The sequence below is a fragment of the Molothrus ater genome, chromosome 7, assembly GCF_012460135.2.
Source record: "Molothrus ater isolate BHLD 08-10-18 breed brown headed cowbird chromosome 7, BPBGC_Mater_1.1, whole genome shotgun sequence".
NCBI classification, from domain to species: Eukaryota; Metazoa; Chordata; class Aves; order Passeriformes; family Icteridae; genus Molothrus; species Molothrus ater.
In genome coordinates, this window is record NC_050484.2 from 38135503 (window position 1) to 38152335 (window position 16833).

Here is a 16833-nt window from a genome sequence, read left to right on the forward strand (position 1 = left end):
GATCTTATCTAAGGGCAACCATGAACAAATGCAGTAAAGCAAAACAAATGATCCCAGCACTTCCTAAAATTCACACTAACTTACAAGTATCTAAAGGACCGCCAATTTTCTTAAATACATTGTGTGATTTTGCTATTTACCTTCTTTTTAGACATATTTTTCACGAACTTAAAAAATCTTCAAATATTTTCACCAAATACATGATTAAACATATTAAACATACACCAGTATGTTTAAACATACAGCAGAACGCTTATTGGTATCACAGAATACTCTGAGTTGAAAGGAATGCATGAGGATCATCAAGTCCACCTCTTCAGTGAATGGCCATACAGGGACTGAATCAGTGACCTTGGTGTTATGAGCACCCTGCTCTAACCAACTGTGTATGCAAAGAATATTTAAATGAAATTGAGAGGGATAAATTTTTTTCTGAATAATATATTACTTCATGTTGAAACGTTCCAATGCCTTTTCAGGTGCTCTTACCAAATTCATAAGCGTTTTGCACTAAAGCTATTGCTTAAAGCTAACAGCTATATAAACTCAAAAGTACAGCCTGACATTACAGCCTTTATTTAAATCATCCTTTAATTGTCCAGATGTAATTAGAATTTATATAGGAGTGACAGAAATTAAAAAATTAGGAAAAGGACCACAAATGGAAGAATCACTTTTGCCACCCTCTACACAACACTGATCATACTTGATCACATCATAGTCACTACTGCTGTAGTAATAAGTTTTGTGCTCAGGAATTTGAGGTTCAGAGGTCCTTGAAATTTTGACATATCCCCTTCGTGTGCTTTTTTTATATATGTAGTTGACACAGATTGACCTGCTGAGTGTACATGGAAACAGATATTTCAGCTTGTCTCTTCACACACTAATTTGTATGTTCAGTTGTGAGAACTCTGCATGCAAAGAACCTGCATATTTGGAGCATCTCAACTTTCTGAAAAATGAAATCCTTAATGAAGGATATATGATGTTGAACCTCCATAAAACTTGTGTCACGGGTGAGGTTAGAAGCACTCCATTAGAACGAGTATATTTCATCAGATGGAGCAAGATGACTTTTACCTCTATGTCCTCATCAAAGAATAATTACCATCTTAAATAATGTAACCATTTACAAGAGCTTTCTATCTTAGCAAGTTCAGGATGCTGAATTTGGCAATCAAGGGACAATCTTTTCCATTAGGCTTATTCATCTGTGCACAATGTACAGTTTAACTTTGTGAGGTTTTATGTGAAGTAATAAGAAATACATTAACTTAAAATGTCTGAAGTTGGAACACAGGATATAGCAAAAACAGTTTAGATACTTACAACTTTCATAATGGATTTTTCCCATGCTATGGATTTCTGTAACTGCTGAATGCACAGAGCTACCTGGGCAGCACTGCGTGCTTCTGACAATGCCCTTCTCCACACCCTTAGCCCTGGAGCAATATCCTCTTCAGCTCTGCATTAAAATACAAGCAAATTAAGTAGGTCACGCCTGTGTTTGTTCATGTTTAAATATGAGACAATCATTATCACACCGAAAGCCAAGCAATGACAAAACATACACAGCCAATAAGTATAAGGTTTAAGCAACTAAATTTGATGTAGTGCACAGACTGTGGCTACGTGCCTCAAAGCTTAGTCACAACCAGTTAAATGTAAGATAACTTTGCAAGAATATTAACAAACATAACAAAAAATTCTTTACAAAGCACCATGCAGAATAAGATGATCCGTATGGATCACAGACATACAAGAAAGTACATAGATAACAGGCAATAAGAAAATAGGCTCCAATTAGCAAAGAAGCACAATAATTTTTCAAGTTAATCTCAATAACCTACCCGTCACCATCACCACTAATAGATGGTGCAGGAGCAGGGACAGTAACTGTGCCCACATTATCCAGTTTGATCTGAATGGTGGTACTTAAGGGGCTCTTCAGATACCTTCGCTCTATGTTCCGCTCCAAGTCAGCGAGCCTGGTTACAGCTATATCTAGAGGGTTGTCACTCCTCCGCTCTAGAGAGCTGGCACTGCCTTCTCCGCCTCCAGCACAATCTCCATCGTGCTTCTTGTGCAATCTAGTAACTGACTTATGTTCACGATATACCAAGTCGTCTCGCTCTGATGCAGGTTCAGGACACAGCCAACCCTATGTCAATAGAAAGGTTTGGGCATTTATTGGTTGCTGTTAACTCAGTGTGTAATCAGAGGAACTGTTTTATGGAATCAAACTAAGTAATTGAAGCGCTGTTTCCAGTAGATCTTGGTTACTTGTAATCCATCTGTAGAGACATTTTCCAAAATATCCAGAAAACTAAAATAATTAATCAAGAAACACAAGCATTACTGGACTTTCTGAAGGGACCTTTCTGCAACAGTCTGCATTTTTATCCCAGTGTGAAGTATCCTGTTCTCTTGGCTGAAACATCAGAACAGGTCTACCTGTTCATCAGGCTCGGGAGGCAGTATCAGGACACAGGAAATTAACATCCATCTCATGCCAAAAACTAGATCCCAAACACTGCACCTGTACTATAGCCAAACATATGCAATTTGATAACCTTACACCCACCTTGGAAAAATTCCAAAATCCAGAGAATTCTTAACTCTATCACACTCATAACCATTACATGTTCTCCATGCTCTACATGCTCTACAATACTCAAGCAAATTATTCTGATGTACTTGTAGACATTTCTGAAAGCATTAACAGCAAAAATCACACAAACCAGGCAGAACTGTGGCAACCCCCCAAGAGTTAAGCAGTCTCTGTGAAATACGGTCTTTGCATTCAGAGAAGGTTAACAAAATGTACATGGAACTGCACTGTAGGAGAACATTCTCCCGGAACTGCCATTCTGAACATCTTCAGCTGAAGACTGAACTGCAATAAAATGTTTCAAACACAAATCTCCATGATACTGCACAGTGTATTTATTTCATTTGTAGGCAATTAGGATGGAATAAGAAGGCACTTACCAATACACAAAGACTGCTATCTGCTTTAAATTCATACCACTTATTTTAAAGAGACATTTTACTGAAAGTTGGTTTTACCTTAACTTGTAAACTAGCTGATGCAACTCTCCTCTCTAGATCTTCCACCTGCTGAAGAACAGCAAGATCCATCTCCATAGCTTGCTCTTCTACTGACCAGTTTTCCACAACATCCCGAGTTACCTGGTTATCTTCATTTTCATTGATATCAATAATTGCAACTGTATTATGAGAATCACATTTTTATTATTTTAATTAACATTACAACTGCACTGGTAAATTCAAGCTGATTTACCCGTCACTCCAGTCAAATGCTGAAAAACTGTTGTGAAAGTATACTATTCTTAAAATACCCAATATGAACAACAAATTCTGTATGCTTTCAAACTTTCAATTTAAGGGCAAGAAGGGGAAGGAGAGGCCAAGTGTTACAGAGATGGAAAGAGCTTCAGAAGGTTACCAAAGCTTAAGAAGGTTACTTATATCACGAGAACTATTTACATTACATGGCATTTCTCTAATACAGTAAGTTTCCAGAACAGGGCTGGTGAAAATGCAGCTACAGATGGGGAGACCTTTAACTTTTTTCTCCAACCATTACTTTAACTCTCCTGCTAAACATACCCCAGGAGAGTTCTATGTCTGTTGTCTGGTGCCCCAACACCATGTGTAACATAAATATCAACTACATACCATCCTTGTTTTTGATGCAGGCCAGAGTGATATAATCCATGTGTTTCTGTATCTGCTTTTGTAAGGCCTTTTCTCTTATTCCCCTGAGATGCAGCACTTTAAGCAAAGATTTTAGGTCCTCTGGATCAGTAATCCTCCACCATCCATACTGCATTTCTAAATCAAGACAAGCATATGAACACTTTGCAGGTGCTTTTTTTATGTGATCACACATGATCAGATTAGAAAATCAATAGGCAAATTATTAAAACATTTGTAACATGATAGAGACACTGCAGAAATTATCACCTTACTGTTGCATTACACTTACCTTCTGGTATAGGCTTTGGGTTAGGATAATCTACAGGCTTGGCTACTTCAGCTGCTGTAGAAGGGGCAGAAGCTATTTTTTCAGCTTGTAGTGCTGGTGATTCACTTTTACTTGCAGGAACACTAGATGCCAAGAATGAGTTACCATTCACTTCTGATAATCCCAGCCCTGATCCAAGAGCAGGTAAAGGAGATGGAAATGGAACATTTGAAGTAAGAACTCCTGTAGGCCATCCACAAAACTGAAGTCCCATTATAGGTAGTCCTGTCTTCATCTGCTACAAAGCACAACTACCATTACTATAACCAAGAAACCTGAATTATGATTAGGATGCTATTTGTCAAACAATACTCAAAACACAAAGAAAGCCTTTACTCAATACTTCAGTTAGTTTCAGAAAAACTAATGTAACACTGACATGTAATACTTATTAGGGCCCTGTTAATGCTAAAAAACAATAGCCTCTAAAGGTAGGGTTTGGTGTGTTACACTTCCAAGAACTAGTTTGTATTGACTTGCTTTTCATTTAATACCAGTAGCCGACACTCTAAAAGCCAAATTAATTACTGAAATGCATGTACAAAATCATACATTGGCTTACTCGATACATCATAATCTAGTATTATAAAATTTCTGTATTTAGTTACTAACATTTAGAAATAGAAAAAAATAAAGAAATGCAGATATAATGATTGCAGGTCTGTGAAATGATTTGTATAAACAGACATCCTGCGCAAATAAAGTCTGCAAATTCAAGCTATTAAAAAATTAATTTATTTACCTGCAGCGGTGACAATGCAAAAGGACTTAATCCCATGGGACTCTGTGCAGAGGTTGAGCCCAGAAGAGGAGATGGAACAGGTGACGGTGAGTTTGATGGTGGATGTGACTGAGGAGTGAGTGGAGCTGTAGTAGCTGGTGTGTCCACATGGGTGACTGAAGTGTCATCACAGGGCACCCGTGGTAACAGGCTGAACCACTGCCTGCTTTTCTCAGTAAGAGTCTTTAACAACTGATCATTTGGAATTAGTGGAGAACTGTAAAACTTTCCTGTCCCACTGGCATTAGGACTGAAAAGATTATTAGACTCAGGCTTCTCGATGGAGCTTTGTGATGCAGGGGGTTGAAGACTGCAGAGAGAGTTTTTTGAGTTATTTGGGTAAGATAATGTGCAGCCATTTGCTGCACTGCCGTTAGGTTTTGGGGACATAGTATCAGACTCGGGTGGCATTTTTGCTACCTCTAACAGTTTGCTTAATTTTGAAAATGACCCCGGCTTTTGTAAAAACAGGTTAGTGCTGTCCTTTTCTTTCAGATTTTCCTTTTGCTCACAGTGAGTTGTAGCTAAGCAATGCAATTTTTCTTCTGATTCAAATTCTTCTTCTTTGATATGCATACTTTCTTCCTTTTTTAACTTCTCTTTTTCTTTTGCAATTTCTTCTAGACCTAAAAAGGTGCAAGAAACACAGATTACCTGTAACAGATCAATTATTTTCATGAACTTTTTATAATCCTAGTTTGAATTAAAAATAGCTTTGTTTTTGGCTCAACACATGTTAGATTCCCATGTCTTTGCTGTTGTTGCTATTAATGAAATCCCTTCTCAGTTTACAGCACACTTTGCAGAAGGAACAAGTTTCTAGGCATACAGATTTAAACACTACTAAACACCTCTAGGAAAAATCACCTCAACATGGCTAACACACTACTGGATTCAACCAGTACTACATCAGAAGCAGTCTGCCAGTGCAAAGTCTGTGAACAGGACAAATTTTTGCCAACCTGCATGCCTCATCGAGAAGCTTCTCTGGTGATATCAAGAGAGTGCAATGTTTTCACCCCTAAGTTTATTTTTGCAACTGATTGTTTCAATAAACACACAGCCAACTATAAAACGGAGAACCAAAATTCCTGTTACAAAAATATTCGCCAAATACCGAAATAACATTAAACATTTTACTTCTTTCAATACAAATCATTAGCAACTTTAATGGTGCAACAATATCAACAGTCTATGAAGTTTAATTCTCTTTCAAGAGCCACCCAGCATGACTGGAACTCCACACAACTAAGCAGACAGCTAATATCTAATCAATTTAAAGTACAGCAAGCAGAAGCTGGTTAAAAAAAAAAAGTTTCTTCAAACATAGGAGGTGCAAAAGATCTGAAAATCTAGCTTTTATGAAAGGAAAAGACTTTTTTTTTCTCTGCACTACTAGTCTTTCTTAACCGTTTCTCTTCTACCCTTATACTGACTGCTAATTCAGACAAAAGGTCTTTAAAAGTATAAAATGCTTTTAAATAGAGAACTGTTAGCATAAGGGGAAGGAGGTAGAAAATCCAACTCCTTATTTTATGTTCATCAGATAACATAATCACAAATATGCACACAGCTTACAGTTCATGGCAAGCGCATCTACAAATATTTACTTGCTTCTGAAAAACGGTAATTTCTACGAAAAAGTTACATCCCCTCCTATTAGAACTCCAATATGTGTTCATAGTTATGGTCTGTATCAAGATATAAACAATTTAGGTATCAGCAGAAACATGAAAATGACTACACAAAAGGGATAGAGAAGTTTTGTTTAAATGGACAGACCATTCAAGACTTTATGTCTCCTATTTCCAAGGTTTAGGGTTACGGAATTAGAAATAGATAAAGTGTAGAATTTACATAAAGAGGCCAAACTAAGAGCTGAGGGGAAAAGCAGGTAGGTGAGAATATAAGAATACCTCTGTTTTCCTTTCCAGGGAGATTAAACTTTCATTAAGACAACATTAAAAAACAGGTTTGCCCTACAGCTCTTGGCTAAAACTTTGTGTGGGTTGGTTTGTGTGTGTTTTTTTACTATTTTAAGACAGGTAAGTATATGTAAACTATCTTCTTTGTGTATCATTTCCAAAGTGTTTGGGAATTCATCAGGCTAAAATATAATGAAATATGGCAAACCAAAGAAATGCAAGCAGCACATTCTGTATGCAGCTACTTGTGCAAAACTGTTCCTAACACAGAGCATAACTTAATGTGGAGCAAGAGACAGAGGGGAGAGCACTTTTTATGCTACCCATTTTAGAAAGAGAACTTGATCATGATTACATTTAGGAGAAGTTCTAGGGCTTATTTTTGGACCACAAACCAGGCTCCAATTTCCTACTATGCTGTACTGTTACAGTTAATTAAACAGCTCTCTAGAATGATGTAATTCTCATGAGATCATTCAATTCTGATGTGCATCAGATCTTTTTCTTGTTATTTTTTAAAGGAAAAAATGTGAGAGAAATGAGGTTTTGGTTCACCTATATGAAAATTAGAAAGGATTTCTCTGTGGCCAAAATGAAGGTTTATGTTTAAAAATTCTAATACCAACAAAAAAGTCCGGTTAATACAAAATTTCTGCATATATCCAATTAAAAGTGTGTGAAAAATTCAACCACAGTTAACATACAACTGTCACAAGCCCAAAATTACATTTTAGTTTTAGCAAAGTGATTTCAGCGATTGCTGGCTAAAGAAACATCAATTGGTAAAATACAGACACTAAATCATGTGGCTTATTAGAAAACAAGGTACTTCACTTCATGAAAGTAATTGTCATATTTTTGCAGACATCTATCCTATTTTCATGCACAGAAGAGTCTGTGCATTTGCAGAAAATCTGAGGATGAAAATTTTTTCTGCATTCTATGGTCCTCCTGATTTTCATACACAGAGATCATTGCCATAGGGAAAGGTGAAATAGTTCAGAATCAAGAAACTTTGCAGGTAGCTAAAAGCATAACACGTAGAAGTATAACAACTGAAAACTCCAAAATACCAATCCTTATTTTGTACTACCTGATCTTTCATAACCAGAGAGATACCAGAGAACCACATAAGGGGTGAGTTCTATTGACAGCAGCCTGAGGGCATCTGGCTGAGGGTGAAGACCTTGCTGCACAAAGCCAGCGCCTCCAGAGATGGGCAGCATGTCTTGGCCTTGTATGCCTGTGTGTGCCACCATTCCTTTATTGCTCTTACCTTCACCACTTTCCATGCCTTCTACAAAAATACCACCACACTGGGGCAGGATCCAGTACCGGCGCCTGTAACGGTCCTGACCAAACATCATTGAACGCAAACAGTGGGAAGCTTCAAATAACTTCTTTCTGTACTGGCTTTGTTGCTATTTAAAAAAGGGAGAGCATTATAAATCGGTGGGCAGGGGAAAAAAAAATCTCATTATTACAGAAAACATCTGGCTGCCAGACTGAACTTCTGTTAGGGTCAGACAAGGAGGCCGTCTCAGAGACTCAGGATAGTGGTGTGCCTGTGTGTATCTGTGTGATATTCTACTTGCAATCGCTGCCTTGATGATTTTACTTACAAAACTTCCTTTTAAAAAAATCCATTAAAGCACTCCCTGGCTCAGCCCAGGTTTATCCTCTAAAAACACACTGCAATGGTGCACCTTGTCTTTTTATCCCTGACTCTCAAAAAGCAGTGGATTAAAAAAAATATCACTGCACAAGAACAGCTGAAATCCTAATAATTACACAGCATCAGCAAGTGGTAAACAGAGCCCTGAAGACAGATGATAATGCAACTGTTTATGGGAGACTAGTGAGATATTTTAACTGTTCATAAAAGAATGACAACAACAATACACAAAAATAAACTCTGTCTTTGCACATAACACAGCTCTTTAGGGGGGGCCAACAAGAACTTCAGTTAGTTGATTCAGTTCTTGCTCTGCTAAATTGACACTGATGGGAGTCAGGTGGATCCTGGCCTGCTAATTTACTGCAATTTGGAACATGAGAGAAACAACACATGAAGTCTTAAATGACAAATAGGAACAATAAAAATATGGGTCATGAGTACCCCTAAATACAGTATTATAACTTTCTCATTTACACTGCTAACTCTTCCAATTATATTGCTGCTTCTTTCAAAATGTGAAGCCCAGACAGTTCTGTACTGGCTTGGAGCACAACGGCAGAAATCAGCATGAAAAGGAGGGCATGAGAACAACAATCCATTGTATAAGTGAAGCCATTGCTTCTCACATACAAAATTTGTCATCACTTTCTAAGATCAACAAACAGGAATATGTGAAGTAGATCTGGATAAAAATTAATTATTCTCTGAAGTGCAAATATATTATCAACTATTACTATTAACTGCCTTTTGAGTGACGTCTACTTAGTGCCACCGGACAAAACTCACAGTTCAGGTGTCACAAATTGGAGCGTTATTCATAGTTTCACAAAACAAGAGTAGATACTTATTTCAATTTATATTAACTTGGAGCATTGAAATTTATGTTTAATATACTAACTCATAACACCCAGTGATCACATTTGTAGTAGAAAAAAGAGTAATGGTCTCTCACCTTTGTCAGTTTTTCAATCTGCTTCTCTAATTCTTCAACACTTGCTGTCTGATCCCCATCATCCTATAATCACCAAATATACTGTCAGACCATATTTATTACAGGATAAAATCATACCACTGTGTCTTATCATTATTACAGAAAAAAGATGTCACAGAAAATGAGAGGAAAATACTAAAGAGAAAAAATAAGTTCAAATTGTGTGCTTGTGCAATATATTTCACTAGCAACAACACAATTGAAAAGAGGATACACCTTGAATATTTTGAAACCACCCAGACATGGACAAAGGAGAAAGCTCATGTTTGCTGAAAACTGGAAGTAACTCAGTTTGTGCATGAACACAATACTACAGAATTTAATCTTAGTTTCTATGAAGCTTTTTAGATAGTCAAAATAATTTTAAGTGTTTCTCATACACGAAATAATGGCGTCCCCTAAAATCCTATCAGTAAGTCTTTGGTCAGTCCACATTTGCATTTTATTTCAATGTCTACATGAAATTGTAGACATTGAAATTATAACTCTGCTATAAAAGTTACAGCATCAATCTTGCTGATTTTTTAAGGGGAATGAGTTCATGATTTAAGTCTGTGGTTGCCTTCTTCTTGCCTGTTTAGAGTCTTTTCCATGACAAGAGTTTTAATTTAGTTGAAGAAAACCTTTGGAAATAGTAGTAAATTTCCAAAAGAATATGGTCAAAATTATCTCCACCATAAGATACCAGTCTTGTATTTCTTGGCTTCATAAAAGTGTACCAGAGTAAGGCCGTCTGAAATACTACATAGAATACAAATGCGATGAATTTCTGGTAGATCAGAAAATTAATTTCTGTACTGTTACTGGAATTTTGGCTATGAAATGCCCAGTGCACCAACATAAGAGATTGTACAAGATAGAAAAGGATTGAGGGATCGACTTGAGATTAGAAATCTAAATATTAATCTTTTAAAAATTCTGAATTATTTTTAAATACTTTGGGCTGTTCTTCTAAGGTAGTCTCTTAAATTCATACAAGTTCTAGTACCTGAAATAAATCCACAATAGCAGCACTAAGGGCTATTCCTACACTAGAAATTAGCTGGGTTTCTAATTAAGGGTGTATGCAAACCTCTGAGTTCACATATGTTGGATACGTGCATTGTTCAAGCAGTCTTAAAAATCTTCGAACCTTGTATGAATGGATCATTTTCTGGCAAACAGAAAATACCCAGTGCTGCATCAAGTGCTTTAAAACGTAATATTTTCTATTGCTTGTGCCTTGTATCAGGTTCCATCCAGTGGAAGCCTGCGCATTTCCATTAAAAACCAGCTCAACAAGGTAAAAATCTTTCATTGATACTTCCTGTATTATATCTGACACTGACAAATAAAATTTATCATCTTGTGATCAAATCAAGTCAGGCAGTAATCACGTGGGGGAAGTTGTGAAAAAAATGCACAAGAAGATCACTCAAGCTTCAAAACAGAGAATGTTAAAGGCAACTGCATTGCTCATTTTTTACATTTTTACATTGTTAACAAAATAATAAAAACTAATAAAAATTTCAAAACACTGGAAGTAAGTTATTCTTCCCTCCTTTTTATGGCAACATTTTTGGGAAACAGTGCCATATTACAGAAAAAGAGAAGGAAAACAAGTTTTAGCTTATTTGCAAATAAAGTTTCACTATACTGACAATTCCCCACCTCATCCTCACAAACTTCTGCCTTTTTTCCTTTTTTATCATCTTTGTCCTCTTCATCCTCATCATCTTCATCTGCCTGATCATCACTGTCATCATCATCATCATCGTCGTAGTCACTGTCCCCTCCCTTCCGCCGGCGCTTGCGGCCGGGTGTGGGCGTCTCCAAGGAATGGGGTTCCTCGCCTCCGTCCCCACTCCCCGCAGCATCTCTTTTACCAGTTTTCTTGGCATGAATGATTCTAAGCCTTGGAACACATGAGAAAGGGTGAAATGGTGGATTATGGCTGTAGCATAAACATACCTCTCTTCCTATGAGATTGAAAGAAAATCATATATTTCAGATTTGAATTAGAGCTTCTGATCTATCACGACACTGTATTTTCTCAATATTTATTGTCACTAGTCAACAAGAAAAACTGATGTTATAAAACCCTTACTACTCGTGGTTCTGTTCTGAATAGACTTTGTTTCTCCCAGGTCAATTTTACTGTGTAACTGTTCAGAAGAAATGAAACACAAGAAGGATTTTGAGAAGTCAGGAAAGACGACATAGAAGAAAGAACCATTTCAACTTCTTTATCTTTTATTTAATGCACTTAAGAACACGATGACAAAATACTTGTGTCTGAGCCAGGGAGAAAAAGGCAAAAATCCTCACTTGGAAGTATGAAATTATATACATTGCATGGCAACAGCAGGTTCTACTAAAGATTACTCAAACTGTCATTTTTCCTTTTATGAAAGAAAAGGGAAACTTACATACCAGTTATTATGGTTGTAGTAGACCTCCTTCTTCTATAAAACCCCTATAAGACAAGATTCCACACAGCAAAAATTACAGTTCCACCTATCAGGGAGCTTGCAGGCAAACATGCTGAACCACAGGAGGTGTATATAGCCAGGCTGAACCAGTCACTTATCACGCAGACCAAAAACGCAACTGACTTAGAAGAGATTCATAAACGTGTAGAAAAGACAAAGATTTTTAAAGAGATGACTGAAGAAGGTAGGATGGGAAAAGCAGAACGGTAACGACAAACACAATTACCAGGACGTAATTTTTCCTTGTCGTACTCCTCTCTTCCCATCCTACAGAACAATATTCCATACAGCAAGTGGCTACAAGTACAATGAGTGCTGTCCAAGTACTCGTTCCAGGGAATACTGACAAATGGACCAGCCTTCTTAAACACTGATAACCAGAGCCAGTTGTCAACAGCACAAACTGAAATGAAGGTGTCACTGTTCAACTGGGAGCAGCGCATTTTTTAGAAAAAGACTGTTAGCCAAGAAATCATCAAAGGGACTTGAAAACTGCTGGGCTTTGGTTTCTTGGTATGGTTTTGTTATTGCTGTTGTTTTGGGTTGGGTTTTTATGCACTAGTTAATACAACTGGAGAATTTATAAAGTCTTATCCATTTATTTTTTCCATATCAAGGGGATGTTTACCTGTTTTAGTGATTTAAAATATGTTTAAAAAAATCTCAAGCCTTTCAGTGAATTTGGAAGCAAATAACATTTTCAGGTATTGTGCAAAAACCCTCAGTCTCACTGCGCATCAATACCACTCAGGCTTTTGACTAAGTTTTTTAGAAAACTAATTTCCTTTTCAAGAGGATAACTTCAAGCTTCTTCACGTAGACTGGAAATTCCTGCCAATAAACAGGACTTAACTACCAAAATCACTAGTTAATGACTGGATTGTCTGCTGCAGTGCTGGATGATTTTAGAGACAATTTATATACACTAAGATGATCTTGAAGACAACTCAGTAATAAAGCTGGCAAGCGAATGTTCCATGACCTGCCAACACCTCTTTCATATACCTAAAGGAAATCAGAAGAAACAAAAAAGGCTACTTTTGCTGAAAGCAAAAATAAAGATGTAATGTTGTCAAGCACTAAAGGAAGCTTGCACAATACTGCAAATTATCAAGCATGCAAATGAATCAAAGATGCTCTTCTTTGATAGCACCACAAGCAGAAGAAGGCAGCAGTCCCTACTCAAAGCAGTGCAGAGGCAGAAATGAATGCCAGCATAACTTTAAAAATGTACAGTTATTTCAAGAAGCAGCATCATTTTTCTGTTGTTGCCTAGACATATGGCTCACTGAGAGAAGAAAACCCTCACTTAGGAAACTGTTCTGTCTTTCTCACTTTCAGGTATGGACCAAACGTGCATCTGCAACTGCTGAGAGAATCATAAAGTCTACTGACCTATAAAAAGAGTGGGCAGCCCATCAGAGAACCAGATGATTGACTTAAGCCTGCTCTAATCTCATCTATAATGCTTACTAGATCACAGAAGGAAAATTCACCTTCTGATTTAGTGTTCATGCCTTCCCCATAATTTTTGCATGTATGTAGTAGGTAGTACCAAGGCAAAGAAATTCTGAACATTGTACTTTTCACATAATTCACCTTGCATCTCAAAAAATTAAAGTTCGGTAAAAAAGCATTAGCATCTCCTACCTAAACTCAGGGTGTAATTTCTCCCCTTAGGGATACTGCTTTTCACATACCATCAATCATTTAGAGTTGAAATGGTTTCATTCAACAGAAATTAACTTACACAGAGCATACAAAAACACTGGCATGTGAAAAGAATACTGTTGCAGTGAAAAACTTAAGTCCTTTATAAAAACGAATTATTATAATAAGTGAATTATTAAACCAAATTATTATTACCTAATTCTTTAAGAGGCAGTATTTCATTTTTATTCTGTTTTATGTTGATCCCGCTACAAAAGAATGCCAAAGAGAAGACATGTAATAGAAAAGGAGATGCTGAGACTTTGATTATCTAGTTAAAAAAAAAATCACAGAATCATCTCAGGTGAGAGTCTGACCACAGCTGTCACACAGAAAGCACAAAGAAAGATGACTTGATCATATGAGATAGGTGCCTTTACAAAAAAGGGATTAGTACCAAGACTCACAGCAAAATGCAATAGAGAAGGAATTAGATGCAACCTCTCATTGACGATCAGCTAAGCAGAAACAGTCCAGGCAGTTCAGAACTCAAATTTCCAGCCATCTATATTACACTTATTAAGATCCTTGAGGGAAGGAGGAGAAAAGGAGGGAAGAGCGGGGAAAGGGGTGCGAGGCAAAGCATCCGTTAAAACAAAATACAATGATTCTGTTTTCCAGCCTGGGATTTTACTGTTGCTTATTTGCATCTGTCAAGAACGGGCTTTTGCATTTATTTTTGCCCTCCTCCCCAGCTGAGAAGGTTATGTCCTTAAAAAATGAGAACATAAGTGCAAAAAGAAAACCTCCTTCATGGAACACATGCGATGCAGATAGAATCTTTTCTCAACCCCCTTGAATATACTTGTAGCCGACCTGGACACAGTGGTTTGAAGATTAATGACAGCAAACACTGGCCAAACAGGCTGCGATTAAATCAATCCATTCCTCAGCCTCCGTTACTCATCCCCTGCACACTGCCAGCAGGAGGGGCATGTGCTGAGGGGCACGTAAAGGTCTGCAGGCATGTGAAAAGAGGTCACAGCTCTTGATCACACAGCGAGTACTCAACTAACCAGTTATTGCCATGCAAAACTCTTTGGGACTGGGATGCTTAAACATTAGATCAAGATGTGAATGGATGGGGAAGATAAAATGTAAGAATGAAGTCTGGAAGCAGAAAAAAATAGCAAAAAGAAGACTGATGTGTACAGATTTCATTTCAGAGAAGCCCCAGAACAGTTGTAAGGGTTTATGGAAAACATAATTGACATAATAAAGAAGAAAATATTGTTTCAAGTTGATTGAAGAAGAGTCTTCTAGAACCTTCTTGGAATTCATCAGAAAAAGTGGAAAACTTGAAAATTTTGAATCAAAGATCGAGAGAGGTGAATCAAGCTCATTGAATTCAAAGAAGCAGAAGAGCAACATTCCTGAGCTCTGCTGCAATCCTTGCACTCAAAAATAGGAGAGCACTACTGGACCCCAAAATCCACACATGAGGCAGAAAAACTCAAGAAATGGAAAAATTATTGTAGCAAGGAGGATGAGCTTGGGACTTCAGAGTATGATGCTCACTACTTGACAGGGAAGAAATGAGAGATTATAAGGAAAAGGGAAGATCCTACATCTACAAGTACTTACAGTTTGATGGAGGGAGAGAAAGACTAAGCAGGCCCTAAGAAGACAAGAACAGGGAAGGGTCCCATTTTGCTAATGGTAAATTGGCTACATCAGAACTTCATAAACACTTCTTAAACCATATCCCATAGAGGGGACATGGATGAAGACAGGGAAAAAGTAAGTAGGTTAACCTAAAGGTTAAAATACATTAACTCTGTGCAGACTGGGATTTGTAGTATTAGTAGAGAATGTCTTTTTATTGGTCTAATTTTTTCCTCTACCTCCCTCTTGTCCTTCTTCTTTACTTCTTTCCTTCTTCCTTCTGAGATATATTAAAGGGAAAAAATGGAGACATAAGATTAGAAATGAAAGTACCTAAAGCAAGGACTAAGAAAGGATTTACCATTCCTAGCAAGAGGTAAAGGTGACAAAGAAAAAAAAAAGCAGAGTCTGGCTATGTGTTTTTACCCCCTGTGATTCATTAACTTTATGCCGTCCAGCTTCCGATAGTTGGAGCCAGTATGGTTGCTGTATGGAATTTTGTCTTGTAGGATGGGAGAACAGTGAATATGAAACTGACAACCTTTAAGAAGTTCAAATTTTACCTTAAACAGAAATATAAGAAATATAAAAAATAATCTCAAAGCTTGCATTCTACATATGATCCCTAGCTATAGGGAACGACGTGACATTGACAGATGAGAAACACTAAGATAACATAAATTAGCAAAATTCAATTGGCAATTGTTGTATGAAAATCACATTGTCTTAAAATGCCTTTCAGAATGAACACTGGAAATTATGGTAGGTCCAAATAAACTTTGATTATGTCAATAGCAATTTTATGGCTCCTTTAATATTCCAATTAAAAAGTTTTTTGTTTCCTCCAAAGAATACAAAATTAGACTTGACTTCGCTCCAAATCTGAGTGACACTACCCCTCTGAATCTCATGCATCTTTAATAGACTGTAAAAGACTGGTGCTGCAACATCCTAAACTCACATCCGTCTTAATTAAGCAGTTTGAGTATTAATGTCTTGGTAAACCTGTAACTTAATCGGCTGATTTTATGCTTAGAACCAATTCCCTATAGAGCAGTGTATGTGAACAAAGGCAAAAAAGCAAAATATGGTAATATTTAAGGAAATGAAACTTACTTCCGAAGTTTGCCTTCAACCATCCATTTATCTCTCCTTAAGTTTGACATATAATCAATGTTTTTATCAATTTCACTGTCAAAGATGAAAATAATCCATTAACTGTGAACTTAGGTATCTTTTTTCTGATAGACATTACGTATAGACATTTTTCCCTCAAATAACTATCTTTTGAGAAATCCTTAAAATTCAAAATAAAAAATTTTAAATATAGGAAATCACAGTACTAGGAACACCAATGTAGCACACTGCTGTACTTATGTCAGTCTTTATCCCCAACATCACCTCAGCTTTCTTTCCACAAGGAGCATGGCACTCAACATTTCTTTTCATAGCTCTAGTTCAGAGTCAAGCCTCCAAATGTCTTTGCCACAAAGCATGTAGCCCTGTGATGAAAAAATAGTTACCACTGGTACATCTGAAGTATTCTACCTAGGATCTCTGGGACCTACAATCCAACATTCACTTTTCGCTGCAGAAACTGAAGAACCAAAAAGAGGCC

The 16833-nt window shown here is 37.1% G+C and overlaps 1 protein-coding gene across 12 annotated transcripts in view; it reads right to left on the minus strand.

Annotated features, from left to right (window-relative positions):
• BAZ2B (bromodomain adjacent to zinc finger domain 2B) overlaps positions 1 to 16833 on the minus strand; it is a 111438-nt gene that overhangs the window by 4989 nt on the left and 89616 nt on the right. For 7 of the 12 annotated variants that reach the window (XM_054515373.1, XM_054515374.1, XM_054515375.1 and 4 more), the window contains 10 exons: positions 16332 to 16406; positions 11080 to 11323; positions 9391 to 9453; positions 8037 to 8181; positions 4797 to 5461; positions 4016 to 4292; positions 3706 to 3861; positions 3073 to 3233; positions 1854 to 2164; positions 1333 to 1468 (listed from right to left, as the gene is read on the minus strand). In XM_054515373.1, the coding sequence (XP_054371348.1) occupies positions 1333 to 1468; positions 1854 to 2164; positions 3073 to 3233; positions 3706 to 3861; positions 4016 to 4292; positions 4797 to 5461; positions 8037 to 8181; positions 9391 to 9453; positions 11080 to 11323; positions 16332 to 16406 (2233 nt within the window). The remainder of the gene's footprint in view (positions 1 to 1332; positions 1469 to 1853; positions 2165 to 3072; positions 3234 to 3705; positions 3862 to 4015; positions 4293 to 4796; positions 5462 to 8036; positions 8182 to 9390; positions 9454 to 11079; positions 11324 to 16331; positions 16407 to 16833) is intronic. The other 5 variants (XM_054515383.1, XM_054515382.1, XM_054515378.1 and 2 more) reach the window with 3 other exon arrangements.